This window comes from Panicum hallii, chromosome 7 (assembly GCF_002211085.1).
Source record: "Panicum hallii strain FIL2 chromosome 7, PHallii_v3.1, whole genome shotgun sequence".
Classification (NCBI taxonomy): Eukaryota; Viridiplantae; Streptophyta; class Magnoliopsida; order Poales; family Poaceae; genus Panicum; species Panicum hallii.
In genome coordinates this window covers 47,012,920-47,029,104 of record NC_038048.1, presented here as the reverse complement: position 1 = coordinate 47,029,104, position 16,185 = coordinate 47,012,920, and the positions used below count along the sequence as shown (strand labels likewise).

The 16,185-nt window shown below is 43.2% G+C and overlaps 1 protein-coding gene across 1 annotated transcript; it reads left to right on the top strand.

Annotated features, from left to right (window-relative positions):
* The first annotated feature begins 11,289 nt into the window (after positions 1 to 11,289).
* Positions 11,290 to 14,660, top strand: LOC112900911 (glutathione S-transferase T3-like). Its single transcript, XM_025969684.1, has 4 exons — positions 11,290 to 11,356; positions 11,953 to 11,978; positions 13,808 to 13,897; positions 13,989 to 14,660. The coding sequence occupies exons 1-4, from the start codon at positions 11,290 to 11,292 to the stop codon at positions 14,658 to 14,660; spliced, it is 855 nt and encodes a 284-aa protein (XP_025825469.1).
* The last annotated feature ends 1,525 nt before the right edge of the window (positions 14,661 to 16,185 follow it).

The following is a 16,185-nucleotide window of genomic DNA, read 5'->3' as shown; positions in this document are numbered from 1 at the left end:
AGGCTCGGCGGCCCGCCAGCGACTACTTCGACTTCGCGAGAAGGCTCGGTGGCTCGCCGGCGAGCACGTCGACTTCGCGAGGACGATCGGCGGCCTGCCGCCGACTACTTCGACTACTCGTCTTGACTAGAAACTAGTCGAGGGCGAGCCTCACAGCAACGACTACATCAACTACTCGTCTCGACTTGAAAACTAGTCAGAATCGACTCCGACTAGTTGAGCTTCATCAACAAACCGTCGCAGCTCCATCAACAAGCTTCACGGCTTTGTCGACATTTATCCACGAATCAAGCTAAGTGACTTATACCTTTTCCGACTTGTTCTTCACAAGATCGGCTACCTTTCTGGGTACGCCTCTCGACAGGCATGAAACCCTCGGGGGCTACACCATGATCGACTACCTATCTGTGTACGTCTCTTGACGGGCATTGAAACTCTCCAAAGCTACACTTCACCAACTACTTATTCGTGTATGACTCTCGATAGGCATTGAAACCCTCCAGAGCTACACTTCATCGACTATTTTTTGCACAACGCGCATTCATTCTGTCACAATATCGACTACTTTTGTGCACTGCGCATCGTCTTTGTCGTATGATGACTACTTTGTGCTCATTGTCTTCTCTTAATGGTCGCTAATCTAGTCGAGTAGCAAATGCCTTAATCCGTAAAACCTCGAGTCTCCAGTCATGACCTAAGCGACCTGTCCCGTATGAGCGAAGGCTAGAGAGCTAAGCGACTCGTACATGATATGAGTGAATGCTATAGACCTAAGCGACTTGTACATGCTATGGGCGAAGGCTAAACTGGGACCGGGTGAACGTAAAGGGTGGACTGCTCGGGAGAGTTAAATGGCCTAAAAATAAGCTCGATACAACAATTTTTACACCGAATAAATTTGGGTGTCTTCATATTATTACTGAGTACTACTCGGTATCTTCGCATTATGCTACATAATGTATGCATTATCCTTTTTCAATCAAACTTCGGCAACAACCCTCCAGGCAGCACGACGTGCCATCACAGTTTCGCTAGTTCACAGGCTCGGGGGTTAGACGATGCACACTACTCGACATGGCTCCTTCGGCTCTTCTGGCTCATAAGCTCAGGGGCTGGACGCCGTAAAACTACTCGAAGACGACTCATATAAAGACTGAGAGTGCAAAAGAAACCCTAAGTCAAACGCACGGTTAAATAAACCAGCAGGAGGCTCAATTTTACTGTGCAGAAGGCGAAGAGTTTTTCTCAGAATTTCAGAGTAACACCAATGCCAGATTCTTGGATCCTTTTTCCTAACCTAAGGGTTTTGAATTCAAGCCACGAGGGCTGTAGGATACGTGGCATCGACTACTTATTTTTTGAATATATTCGAAGAGTAAGCAAGGAAGATTCAAGACTAATGTGACCCTCGGCCTGATTCTTCGATTCAACCTAAGGCTCGGGACTACTCCATATGGAGTGTGATTTTCCATCGCACGCCATACAAAAGAAGATTTGAAGCTATTCGACTATTCGAGGCATGAGCACCTCATAGCCTCGATGCAACCAAGAAAGTACTCGAAAAAGACCTTCAAGACGGAGCTTCAGATGAAGCCGAAGACTACTTCAGAAGTACTCGAAATGCCTGCAGGGGGTTGTCAGGGATAGATCCCCTGGTACTGCAAGAAAGCTACCCGTGAGGAAGAAAAAGTCTGATTCATATTAGGATTCCACTGTAATCCTATTAGGACTCATACCTTGTAATCCTACTATGACTCCTACTTATAATTCTATTAGAAACCCCGTCCCCTGGGATATATAAAGGAGGGAAGGGATACCTAGATAGGCAGAGAACAAACAGAGAGCAGCCAACAGGCAACTCAACATCCAAGCGCAGGGTGCAATATACAACACCCCAAAACAGGACGTAGGGTATTACGTTACTCTAGCGGCCCGAACCTGTCTAAATTTGTGTCTTGTGTTCTTGCGTTCACCTTCAAGTTCCAGATCCGGCGATCCCTCACCAAATAATCGCCTACCTTAGGGTATATTTAGGTAGGCCGACGGTAAAAACACCGACAACCGCAGAAGCACATCGGCACAGAAACACCACTAGGCAGCTGCAAACGGGTGAAGGTTGTTCCAATTATCACCTTTGATTTACTAGATTTACTACGTCTAGGCATCTAAAGTTGCATATTACACATATTAATAACTAAACCCTAAACCTTAAGCAATTACACTGAATAATACACATAATATAGATCAAATCGATACGTAAAAATTGAGGAGGGTAGAGAGGATATCTTGCTCTTGAAGATCTATGGATCAAATCAAAGTTTTCAAGATCAAATACGTCGATTGATGAGGTTGTGCGGGTGGGGAAGAGATAGAAAAATTGAGACGGGGTAAGAAATATGGGATGAAGGCTCGGACAGGATGGTTATGGTTGCGAGCTCGTGAAAGTGCATCTAGGCCTAATGACCTATTTTGGTGATTTATAACAACCTAAATGTGTATCTAATGTTTCAATTGAGAATAATGAGCAGGGGTCAAAGAAACCAAAAAGGAGAAAAGAAGAAGAACCAATTCCGACGATTCGTTAAAATTGGAGAACGGTACCGGTTCAAGAAATGTGGTTTAAGCGAAGATAATTCTTTGTTTTATATTTTCTTGAGTCTAGGTATACCGTACTATCAAGGGGGATGTGGAAAGTATGTGGTAGAACACAAATAAACTAAATCCGGAACCCATGCCTTGAACAGAAGATTGCAAACCCGAGTGTTCCTGGCGGACAGTCCGCCAGGCCTGGCGGACAGTCCGCCAGGACACTAAAAACTGCCTAACGGCTAGTTTTTAGAGAGGCTCTATATATACCCCTTCGACCCCCAACGAAAAACCACCGGTCAAAATTGCATAAGCTGAGCCTCAAGCACATTCTAAGCACTCCAAAGCTCCCCAAAGTAAAACCCTAGCTTCTCCACTCCAAATCCTTGGTCTAGGTTTGGGTTTGAGTAAGATCCAAGCAAGATTCAAGCTCTCCCCAAGAGATTCACCTCTCTTGGGCATCTCTTGGCATTCTCCATCGCTTTCCACATCTATTACTCTTGGAGCTTGGCTCCTAGACGGTTAGAGGTGCTCAAGAACAACCAACTCGTGGTGTGGTTGGATTGAGAAGTTTGTATTACCCTTGTTGCTAGTGAAAAGCTCAAGTTTGACCTTTGTGGTTGCTTGAGAGAGGAAAGGGTTGAGAGAAACCCGGTCCTTTGTGGACTCCTCAACGGGGACGTAGAATCCTTGAGTGGATTCGAACCTCGGGTGAAAAATCTTGTGTCTCTTGTGTTTGATTACATCACATCATCTTTTGCACATTTGTTATACTTGCTTTTTGTACCTCCGTGTAGTATTCTTGCCCGATCTACTTGTATACCTATCTTGTGCTAGATTGCTTCCGCATTTAGTGTTCCTAACTTGTATTAGAGCATTTCTATTCAAATAGATTTTGTATACAAGTTTTAGTTTTCAATCGGTTACATTTCTTACCCGAGACGTCCCAGCGGACATTGGAAGTGCCCAGCGGACAGTCCCAGCGGACGGTCCGCCAGGCAGCCTCGGACTGAATTCTTGTGTGCAGGTTTTAAGCAACGATCGCCTATTCACCCCCCCTCTAGGCGTACTTTCAAGTGGTATCAGAGCCAGGTTCCTCAAATTTGAGTCTAACAACTCGAGGAGATCATGGCCGGAGAAGATTCACACAAGAGTCTTGAGAAGAACAAGGGCAAAGAAGGTGAGATGCACAAGGAAGATGACAACGCCAAGTTTGATGTATCCGATTGCTCCAAGAAGAGTGGAGATCACAAGAAAAAGAGTAAGAGCAAAAGCAAAAGCAAGAGGATAGTGATTGAGTCATCCTCATCCTCAACATCAAGTAGTGATGAAGGGTCCATCTACATCAAGAGAAGGAAGAAGAAGAAATCGGTTACTTCTAACTACTCTCGCACTCCTTTCAATTATGATAACATGAGTTCCAACAATAATTTTCTTTCCGTTTCTCTTGGAAAACCCCCACACTTTGATGGAACTAACTACTCCCAATGGAGGACTAACATGAGATGGCACTTGTTTTCTCTTCACCCTAGTCTTTGGGAGATTGTTTGTGTAGGTATTGAGCAACCGGATAGCGATGATGAAAGTTTTGGACCAACCATGCAACAATTATTCCACCGCAATGCTCAAGCCGCAACCATCCTCCTCTCATCCTTGAGTAGAGAGGAATTTGATAAAGTGGATGGATTGCAAAGTGCAAAAGAGATATGGGATACTCTCAAAGTGGCACATGAAGGCACCAAGACCATTCGGAAAGCAAGAATTGAGATGCTTGAAGGAGAACTTGGGAGGTTTGCCATCTTGGATGATGAAACTCCCTAAGAGATGTACACAAGGCTCAAGAAGATGATCAATCAAGTGAGGAATCTTGGAAGCAAGAAGTGGACCGACCATGAAGTGGTCAAGAGGATGATTAGGGCCTTCTCGGTAAGGAACATAACCTTATGTACCTTGATAAGGGAAAGCTCCAACTACAAGAAGATGACACCGGAAGAAGTACTTGGCAAGATCATCAACCATGAGATGATGGAAAGTGAAGCTAAGTATGTGAAGAGCCTGTCCAAGGGAACCTCAACCTCAAAAGGGCAAGACATTGCCCTCAAGGCAAACAAGAAGGAGAAGAGCAAGAAATTAGTGCAAGAATCCTCATCAAGTGACAATGATAGCGATAGTTCAAGTCTTGATGATGATGACATGGCTCTTCTCATGAAGAATTTCAGCAAATTGATGAGAAGCCACAACTACAAGGGCAACAAGGGGCATGAGAGCTCCAAAAGAAGGACAAAAAGAAATTGCTATAATTGTGGCAAGAGTGGGCACTTCATTGCAAATTGCCCATATGAAAAGAAAGAGGACAAGGAAGAGAAGAGAAAGGACAACAAGGAAAAGAACTACTTCACCAAGGACAAGAAGTTCTTCAAGAAGAAACAAAGTGGTGAAGCACATCTTGGCAAGGAGTGGGACTCCGATGATGAGAGCTCCAACTCGGATGAAGAAGAAGCGGCCACACTCGCCTTTAACAAGACTTCTCTCTTCCCCAACCTCAAGCATGGGAAAAATATCACTCACACTTGTCTTATGGCAAGGGGAGGTAAAAGAAAGGTAAAAGCCATCCCATGCTCTTCTCCTAAATATACTACTAGTGATGATGAAAGTACATCTAGTAGCTCTAATGAAAATGATAATGATATTGATATGGTTGCCATGTTCAAGAATTTAGATAAAAATGCTATTGCTAAGTTTAATGAACTCATAGAAGAGCTAAATGAGAAGAATGATATCCTTGAGAAACAAGAAAACTTGCTCATTATTGAAAAGAAGAGAAACCTTGAACTCAAGGAGCTCATAACTAAGCAAGAAGAAAAATGTAAGGCCTTGGACAAGGAACTTGTGGAAAGCAAGGAGACTAATACTAGTCTCAAGAGTGCAAATGTTGCACTTCAAGATGAACTTATTTGCTTAAACAAAAGCCTTGAATTGCAATTTGACACTTTCTTGTCCAATGCCTCAACATCTCAACATGACTCATCAACTAGTCTCTCCATAGCACAATCATGCATTAGATGCAAGGATATTGATGTTGATGCATGTGCTACTAACGTAAAGTTGATTGAAAGCTTGAAAGTCAAGATCACATCCCTAGAAAGTGAAGCACAACAAAAGAAGAAGGATCTTGAGGAGGAAAAACTCAAATATGCAAGAGGTGCATACTTGAACTCAAGACGCCCCAACATCAAGGATGGTATTGGTTTTCAACGTTTTGAAAAGCATAATGCAAGAATCAAGATCAATGGGCATGAGTTTCCTAAGTTTGTAAGGGAAGCAACAAATGGGAAAATTGCTTCCGGAACTGGGCACCCGAGAGTGCCTGGCGGACAGTCCGCCAGGACCCAGCGGACAGTCCGCCAGGAACGCTCGGGTGGCAGAATTTCAGCCTTTCGCCTCACTTCTTCCAATGCATCAAAGCTTCCTACTAATCATTTCTATGACTTTAATGCATCTTATGTGATTATGAGAAACAAGTTTGGAAGAGTGTTTGCTAAATATGTTGGGCCACACCACAAGAGTCCAAAGACTTGTGTGTGGGTGCCCAAATCACTTGTGACTAATGTAAGAGGACCCAAGCAAGTTTGGGTACCTAAAAACAAAGTCTAAATCTGTTTTGCAGGGCTATGCCTCCGGTGGATCAAAGTGGATCATTGATAGTGGATGCACTAACCACATGACCGGAGAAAGAAGCATGTTTTCAACTTATGAAGAGAACGACGACCCTACCGACTTAATCTCTTTTGGTGACAATAGCCAAGGAAGAGTATTGGGTTTCGGTAACATTGCTATATCTTCCGAGCACTTCATTTCAAAAGTTTTTCTTGTTGAAACCCTAGATTACAACTTGCTATCCGTGTCGCAACTTTGTAACATGGGTTACAATTGTATGTTTACCGATGAAGGAGTGACCGTCTATAGGAGAAGTGATGGCTCGGTTGCGTTTAAGGGTGTATTAAAGGGAAAGCTTTATATAGTGGACTTCACTAAAGATAAAGCTCAACTTGATACATGCTTAATTGCAAAATCCAACATGGGTTGGTTGTGGCATCGCCGCCTAGCCCATGTTGGTATGAGAAATCTTCACAAGCTCCTAAAAGGTGGTCATGTCGTAGGACTAACAAATGTTGTATTTGAGAAAGATAGGCCTTGTGGAGCATGTCAAGCAGGAAAGCAAGTTGGATCTAGCCATCCCACCAAGAACATCATGACAACAAGTAGACCATTGGAACTACTTCATATGGATTTGTTTGGTCCTATTGCCTACATAAGCATCGGCGGTAACAAATATGGCTTAGTCATTGTTGATGATTATACACGTTTCACTTGGGTATTCTTTTTGCATGATAAAAGTGAAACTCAAGGGGTTCTCAAGAAATTCTTAAGGAGAGCTCAAAACGAGTTCAACTTAAGGATCAAGAAGATTAGAAGCGACAACGGGAGTGAGTTCAAGAACACTCAAGTAGATAACTACTTGGATGAAGAAGGAATCAAGCATGAGTTCTCCGCTCCCTATGCACCTCAACAAAATGGGGTGGCGGAGAGGAAGAACCGCACGCTCATTGAGATGGCAAGAACAATGCTTGATGAGTACAAGACTTCCGACCGGTTTTGGGCGGAAGCGGTCAATACCGCTTGTCATGCCATCAACCGACTTTATCTTCATCGTCTACTAAAGAAAACTTCCTATGAGCTTCTCACCGGTAACAAACCCAATGTTTCATATTTTAGAGTTTTTGGGAGCAAATGTTATATTCTCAACAAGAAAGCTAAGAACTCTAAGTTTGCTCCTAAAGCTATGGAAGGTTTTTTACTTGGTTATGATTCAAACTCACGTGCATATCGAGTATTCAACAAAATATCCGGATGTGTTGAAATCTCATGTGATGTGGTGTTTGATGAGACTAATGGCTCTCAAGGAGAGCAAGTTGATCTTGATGAACTAGATGATGAAGAAGCTCCAATTGAAGCTTTAAGGAACATGTCAATTGGAGATGTACGTCCTCAAGAATCAAGCAATGATCAAGGTCAACAATCTTCAACCAAGGCATCTCCTCCAACTCAAGATGATGATCATCAAGGAGATGGCAATGATCAAGGGGGAAGTGTTGAACAAGATGAAGAAGAGAGAGATGATGAACAAGAGGAGTCAAGAAATCAAGTGCCACATCCTAGAGTGCACCAAAGTGTTCAACGAGATCACCCCGTGGACAACATTCTTGGTGACATTGCAAAGGGAGTAACTACTCGTTCTCGTGTTGCTACTTTTTGTGAACATTACTCCTTTGTTTCTTTTCTTGAACCTCTTAAGGTGGAAGATGCTCTACAAGATGCGGATTGGGTAATGGCCATGCAAGAGGAACTCAACAACTTTAAAAGAAATGAAGTGTGGTCATTGGTGGAGCGACCCAAGCAAAATGTTGTTGGAACCAAATGGGTGTTCCGCAACAAACAAGATGAAAATGGTGTGGTGACGAGAAATAAAGCACGACTTGTGGCAAAAGGTTACTCACAAGTTGAAGGTTTGGATTTTGACCAAACTTTTGCTCCTGTAGCTAGGCTTGAGTCAATTCGTATTCTTGTTGCCTATGCTACTCACCATAATTTTAAGCTCTATCAAATGGATGTCAAAAGTGCATTCTTGAATGGCCCAATCAAGGAAGAGGTATATGTAGAGCAACCACCGGGGTTTGAGGAAGAAGCGTATCCTAACCATGTTTACAAACTCCATAAGGCGCTCTATGGGCTTAAGCAAGCACCTAGAGCATGGTATGAATGCCTTAGGGATTTTCTTATTGAAAATGGTTTTAAAATTGGTAAAGCCGACTCTACCTTATTCACTAGAAAAGTTGGTAATAATTTATTTGTTTGCCAAATATATGTTGATGACATCATATTTGGTTCTACTAACAAAGGTTGTTGTGATGAGTTTAGTCAAACAATGGTCAAGCGATTTGAGATGTCTATGATGGGAGAGTTGAACTTCTTCCTAGGATTTCAAGTCAAGCAACTCAAGGAAGGGACATTCCTATGCCAAACCAAGTACACACATGACATACTCAAGAAGTTTAACATGGAGAATGCAAAGCCAATCAAGACCCCCATGGGCACAAATGGACATCTTGATCTTGATATTGGAGGTAAATCCGTGGATCAAAAGGTATATCGATCCATGATTGGCTCATTACTTTACCTTTGTGCATCTAGGCCCGATATTATGCTTAGCGTTTGTTTATGTGCAAGATTTCAATCAAATCTTAAGGAATGCCATTTGAGAGCTGTTAAAAGAATCATGAGATATTTAGTTCATACATCTCACCTAGGTCTTTGGTACCCAAAAGGTTCAAATTTCAAACTAGTTGGCTATTCCGATGCGGATTATGCCGGATGCAAAATTGATAGGAAAAGCACATCCGGGACTTGCCAATTTTTGGGTAAATCCCTTGTATCATGGGCATCCAAGAAATAAAATTCCGTTGCTCTTTCCACGGCCGAAGCGGAGTATGTTGCAGCCGCACATTGTTGTGCTCAACTTTTGTGGATGCGACAAACTCTAAAGGATTACGGTTACACCTTGAATCGTATTCCACTCCTATGTGACAATGAGAGTGCCATTAAAATAGCCGAAAATCCTTGTGAGCATTCTAGAACCAAACACATAGATATCCGGCATCATTTCTTGAGAGATCATAACCTTAAAGGAGATATAGAAATCTCTCATGTGAGAACAAATGACCAAGTTGCCGATATCTTCACCAAACCCTTAGATGAGAAAAGATTTTGTGCATTAAGGAATGAGCTAAACATCATTGATTCTAGAATTTTGGAATAAAGTGTTGCACACTTGCTTGTCTAGTGGTAAACCTTTTAACAACAAAATGATTTTCAAAATAATGTATTCCTTGTTTGTGAAAATCTTGGATTCTCTTGATCGTTTGAATCGAATTGGTTAACATGGTCTTTTTCGATGATGAGTTATTGCTGCTCCTAGCTTCCGTTTGTCTTTTCTCTTTTTGGTGCTTGATGCCAAAGGGGGAGAAGATTGTATCCTAGCATGTGTTCTTAGACTCATGGTGAGCTTGAGTGTCGTCAAAAACTTATTTGGATATTTGGATGTATGTGAGACTATGTGTTTATTGCTTATCTCGTATTTGAACTAAGTTGGGTTGTAATAACCTATTTATGGATGATGCTATGCTATGATTGTGAACCTATTGCTTATCCTTGTTTATCTAATCTTGGTTTTATCCCATCATGATGCTTTGACTTTATTTGGTTTGCTCATTATGAAATGGAGTTCATGAATATCTTGTGGATGCATGGATTTAGGGGGAGCTCATCACATATTTATTTCCTCAAGCTCTATTGAATTCATTGTTTTTATTGATTCATTTAGGTTGTCATCAATCACCAAAAAGGGGGAGATTGAAAGTGCATCTAGGCCTAATGACCTATTTTGGTGATTTATAACAACCTAAATGTGTATCTAATGTTTCAATTGAGAATAATGAGCAGGGGTCAAAGAAACCAAAAAGGAGAAAAGAAGAAGAACCAATTCCGACGATTCGTTAAAATTGGAGAACGGTACCGGTTCAAGAAATGTGGTTTAAGCGAAGATAATTCTTTGTTTTATATTTTCTTGAGTCTAGGTATACCGTACTATCAAGGGGGATGTGGAAAGTATGTGGTAGAACACAAATAAACCAAATCCGGAACCCATGCCTTGAACAGAAGATTGCAAACCCGAGTGTTCCTGGCGGACAGTCCGCCAGGCCTGGCGGACAGTCCGCCAGGACACTAAAAACTGCCTAACGGCTAGTTTTTAGAGAGGCTCTATATATACCCCTTCGACCCCCAACGAAAAACCACCGGTCAAAATTGCATAAGCTGAGCCTCAAGCACATTCTAAGCACTCCAAAGCTCCCCAAAGTAAAACCCTAGCTTCTCCACTCCAAATCCTTGGTCTAGGGTTGGGTTTGAGCAAGATCCAAGCAAGATTCAAGCTCTCCCCAAGAGATTCACCTCTCTTGGGCATCTCTTGGCATTCTCCATCGCTTTCCACATCTATTACTCTTGGAGCTTGGCTCCTAGACGGTTAGAGGTGCTCAAGAACAACCAACTCGTGGTGTGGTTGGATTGAGAAGTTTGTATTACCCTTGTTGCTAGTGAAAAGCTCAAGTTTGACCTTTGTGGTTGCTTGAGAGAGGAAAGGGTTGAGAGAAACCCGGTCCTTTGTGGACTCCTCAACGGGGACGTAGAATCCTTGAGTGGATTCGAACCTCGGGTGAAAAATCTTGTGTCTCTTGTGTTTGATTACATCACATCATCTTTTGCACATTTGTTATACTTGCTTTTTGTACCTCCGTGTAGTATTCTTGCCCGATCTACTTGTATACCTATCTTGTGCTAGATTGCTTCCGCATTTAGTGTTCCTAACTTGTATTAGAGCATTTCTATTCAAATAGATTTTGTATACAAGTTTTAGTTTTCAATCGGTCACATTTCTTACCCGAGACGTCCCAGCGGACATTGGAAGTGCCCAGCGGACAGTCCCAGCGGACGGTCCGCCAGGCAGCCTCGGACTGAATTCTTGTGTGCAGGTTTTAAGCAACGATCGCCTATTCACCCCCCCTCTAGGCGTACTTTCAGCTCGGCACCATGATCTGCGGCGCCGAGCTCCACTCCATGACCACTGGCGCCGAGCTTGGTGCCACATCGGCGCCAGGTGGGTGGGCATATGGCAGCTGATCTAGATACCTCGGCGCCGTGACTCACGGCGCCAAGGGTCCAAATTCGAAAATAAATTCTCTAGGGATCTAAATATGATTTTTTTTCAAAAAAAGGCTAAATTGTAAAAAGTACGGCTGGGTCAGCCCCTGACTGAATTCATATCCACCAGATTATAAGCCAAGGGCCCATGACGTTTTTGATCAATAATACTACAAACCAAATAACCCTGAGGTATAAATATATTAGAAACTAAACCAGAACCTAGGCCCTATAATATCCAGCACTCTAGAAGATCACATATACGCATAAGTTCATTGCATCATGCATGGTTCTACAAGCAAATAAACGCTGATCAAATAGATATATTATGATATAAAGGTGCTAGATAAGAGGAACCCCACGATTTTCTGGTTCAAGTTTGAGATGCTGTATGTAGGATATCTACTAGAAGCTTCCAAACATTCATCAGCAGAGCGTCAACTTCAACGCCCTAGGCACCAGCTCAATGTTCATCTGAGCATAGCATCGAAAGCGTTTACATATACGGCAGGTTCACGATTTTACATATACGGCATATACTATTGGTGCTAGTGGCGGACACGGGATTTGAAGTTAAGGTATGCCTAGCAGAAAAGATTCAATATACAATATGGTATAGTCCAATATACAATTCGATAATACACTTATATTATTCTCCAACAATTCGCTTTGCACGTAAAAATCCATAAAAGCAGAACACTAATTTACAAAAGGTCTCATAATACTTTAACTTTAACAAATATAAGTTTGAAACTTGCATAAATTACATTGTAAAAAAATGGAACACATGTTAAAGCTTTGTCTTTACACTTCATAGTGGCTTGAAAGTATTAACTATGTCATTCTCAAATATCAAGCTCAACTAAAATTGACCAAACAAATGACAACGTACAATTTCCCAGATGATTCTTCACTAGATTGATTGCAGAGAATAGAAACAACAATAATGCCAACGGACACACCAATTAATAACCGAATTCACACTTGCCGTTTGCATTTCAGAAGCAGGAGAAAGATTGGAGTATAGGCTTCGTGGCCGGTGGCCCGTGGCTTTTGCCCTTGAGGTCTCGGGGCACGGCAGCTCCCGCTAGCATCATCGCCGCTCGAGCGTCACGGTGTCTAGATCGAGCGGCGCGGCATGGACGGCTGGACGGGTGCCTGGAGAGGAATACAAAAGTCCTGCTCGCCGGTCGCGCACTCGCGCATCAGGGCGTCGCGCGGCTCGAGAGCCTGGCGGCGAATGACGGATGGTTGGATGGGCCATCGGGCAGAGGGGGATCGGTACGCGGCCACGGTGCTGTTGGCTGGAAGGGACTGCTAAAGTTTGTTGTTGGGCTAAAATCTAGGGTCGTCATCACGGGTCCGCCACTGAACAGTACGTATAGGCAAGTATAATGGGTCCAGTCAGCCGGCGAATACAACCCACCACGTCAGCTCAATCCGAGTTGGAGGAGCGAGAAACGTAGGAAGGGCGGCTCGCGACTTCGCTCGTTCGAAGCGGCAGACCCGAGATGGAATCGCCTGCTCCCAGCCCGTCATCGGCGATTCTGCCGGCGATTCGTTCCTCCTCTCGATCTCCTGCTCCACCCACATCCTTCGCGCCAATCTCCCTACCAAAACTAGCTCGCGCGCGCCAAATCGATTCCCTTCGCGCCAAATCGTTTCCGCACGCATCGAATCGATGGATCTAAGTCCCCCAATTCCACCCAGCTCATCCTATATCGCCATATCCAAACCCCAGATAACCATCGCTCCTCTTCCCTGCAAGATGCCTCCATCCAAGAGGACCTCTGCGCCGGCGCCAATGGAGATCCCGCCGGCATCTAGGACTCAGTCCGTTCCTTCCCCAATCGGTGCCCAACCTGTTCCACCGACAACCACCCATTCTATGTTCGCCTCTAGTGCTTGGTGCCCTCCATATCCACAGCAATCCATGGCACCCTCCTCTACTCCGTACTGGATTCCCGTGCTACAACATCCAGGCACGGCTGGTTCATCGGCTGAAGGCTCTTGGTGGGCACCTCCTTCATCCACAGATATAGAAGACTCTGAGCTGCAAGTTTGGTAAGTGTTTCCTGTGCTCTTAGTTGGTCGAACATTGATGAGTAATCAAGTTTTTGGTGCTGTAATGATGACACATTTTTGGTGCTGTAATGATGACAAGTTAAAGACCTAAGCAAGTTTTTGATCTTTTTGGCTATCTGGAATGCTTGGATGTCCTCGTGCACTTTTATTCTAACATTGATGTCCTCCTGCACTTTTGTTCTAATAATTTAATGATTTAATGTTATCTTATCTTGACGGGGGAGTGGATTCTATCCCACCCGATGGTATGTTTAATTTTTTAACTAAAAACACACCTAGGCATAGTCCTGCACAGCCTGTGAGCACTGGTAATTTATCGCAGCCGATCAGTGTTGGTGATGACACCAATAAATCTGATTATCCTAGGACTGGGAAGCGCTTGTTATTTACAAAAGAAGAGGATATTGCACTGGTTAGTTAATTTTTTTTAATTCAAATGTTCCCATCCATTATCTGTTAATTAATACCAATGCAATGAACCACCTTCTCTAATGATATTGTAGCTTGGTGCATGGTTGAATAATTCAAATGATCCAATCCATTCAAATTACAAGAAGAACGAGCAATATTGGAAAGAAGTTACTGCTGCCTACAATAGCGCCATTCTAAAAAACCGTGCAAGGCTACTCAAGCAAGTCAAGGATCGATTTGGAAGAATTAAGAAAAGAGTTGCATGGTTCTGTGGTAACTGGAAGGAGGCTAATGCTTTGTGGGCTAGTGGTGAATCCGATGCGGACTTAATGGATAAGGCACTGAACCTTTATGAAGAGGAGCACAAAAAATACGGTCCATTTCTGTTTAGGCATTGTTGGGATGTTCTGCGGAAAGAACCGAAATGGGACGCCTATTTGGAGTGCCTTGCAGAATTGGATCCAGACAAGAGGAAGTACAATGTTGATGATGATGTGGAGCAGCATTTCTCTGTACAAGATGATGATAAAGAAGAGAGGCCAATTGGGGGCAAGAAAGCTAAAGAGCTGCAGAAACGAAAAAGGAAGGATGAAGCTTGCATTATAGATCTTGAAGATGAGCTCCAGATATTTATTGATACTCAGAACAAAGCAAGTGAAGGACGCAAAGAGATGCTAGAGACACAAAAGCGTGTGTCTAGTGAGAATCTTGAAGCTCGGAAGCTTTCTTATCTTGCAGCAAAAGAGAAAAGGAGTCAGCCATGATAGAAACATACCGAGAGCTGTTGAAGCACGACATAACTGTTATGGCGGAAGATGTGAGATCTGAGCATGTGTTAGCATTGCGGTGCCTAAGGGACAAATTATTTGGCAACGGTAACTAAGGTACTACCCGGTTCATATACTGAGCTGTACTATTTTATTGAATTATGCATAACTTCTGAATTACTTGGAGATTCAACAACCCAAATATTATGCATTGTAATCTGGTAAGATAGTCACTAGTCAACGGCCCAACTACTATGCATTGTAATCTAGTAAAATAGTTACCAGTCAATAGCCCAACTACAATGCATTGTAATCTGGTAAGATAGTCACCAGTCAACGGTCCAACTACTATGCATTGTATTCTGGTAAAATAGTTACCAGTCAACAGCCCAACTACAATGCATTGTAATCTGGTGAGATAGTTACGAATTTTATTTAATTGTTCTTAGCAGAACACCATGCAATAGAGCACATCTATATAGTGCTACCTTCCCACCTTCATTTTATGCCAACCATATCCACCTTCCTTCTCTATCTTCCTCACTCGCTATGGCTGATTCATCTTCCTACTCGGATAATTCTGATGATCTAGCCCCATCCAAAATCATGAGAGAGTATGTTGTTGAGCAGAGCGCCCTAGACTCTTTTGCTAGGAGGCTGGCAACCAAGATCAAGGCTAAAATCTTAGGTGGGGTGTTGAAGAGACAATATGGTCCAAGAAATAGCATACCTAGGGATCATGTAGGTGCTCATCAGCGGCTAGTGGAGGACTACTTTGCTGCAGAACCACTCTACCCCGAGAGTATGTTTCGTACTAGATTCCGTATGAATAGGCGCCTCTTCTTGCGCATGGTGAACTCTCTTGGACAGTGGTCTCCCTATTTCACTTACACAGGACAGATTGTGCTAGTCGAGTAGGTCTCTCACCATTGCAAAAGTGCACAGCAGCCATGCGTATGCTAGCATATGGCACTCCTGCTGATGCCCTTGATGAGTACCTTAAGATTGGGAAGTGCATTACATTAGAATGCTTGGACAAGTTTGCATGGGGGGTGATTGAGGTGTATGGTGGGGAGTACTTGAGGCGCCCCACACGTGAGGATCTTGAGCGCATATTGTAGGTTAATGAGTCACGTGGTTTTCCTGGAATGCTAGGGAGTATAGACTGCATGCATTGGCGCTGGGAAAAGTGTCCTTTAGCATGGAGGGGGCAATTCACTCGTGGTGACTATGGAGTACCAACCATAATTCTAGAAGCAGTTGCTTCCCAAGATCTGCATATATGGCATGCTTTCTTTGGAGTTGCTGGTTCAAACAATGTGAAAGATATCTAGGCCCCTAAGTGGGTTTTGGTGATATATGACAAAGCACATGTATATTTAATCGTGTCATTAAGCATGTGTGCAGGTGCTAATGGTGATTGAGCAAAGCTTTAGAGAAGCGTGAGCCCTCAAAAAGGATATGAAAAGCGGCGTCCTCAAGAGTTTTTAAAGATTAGATTTTATGTTTGAAAATTGAGTAT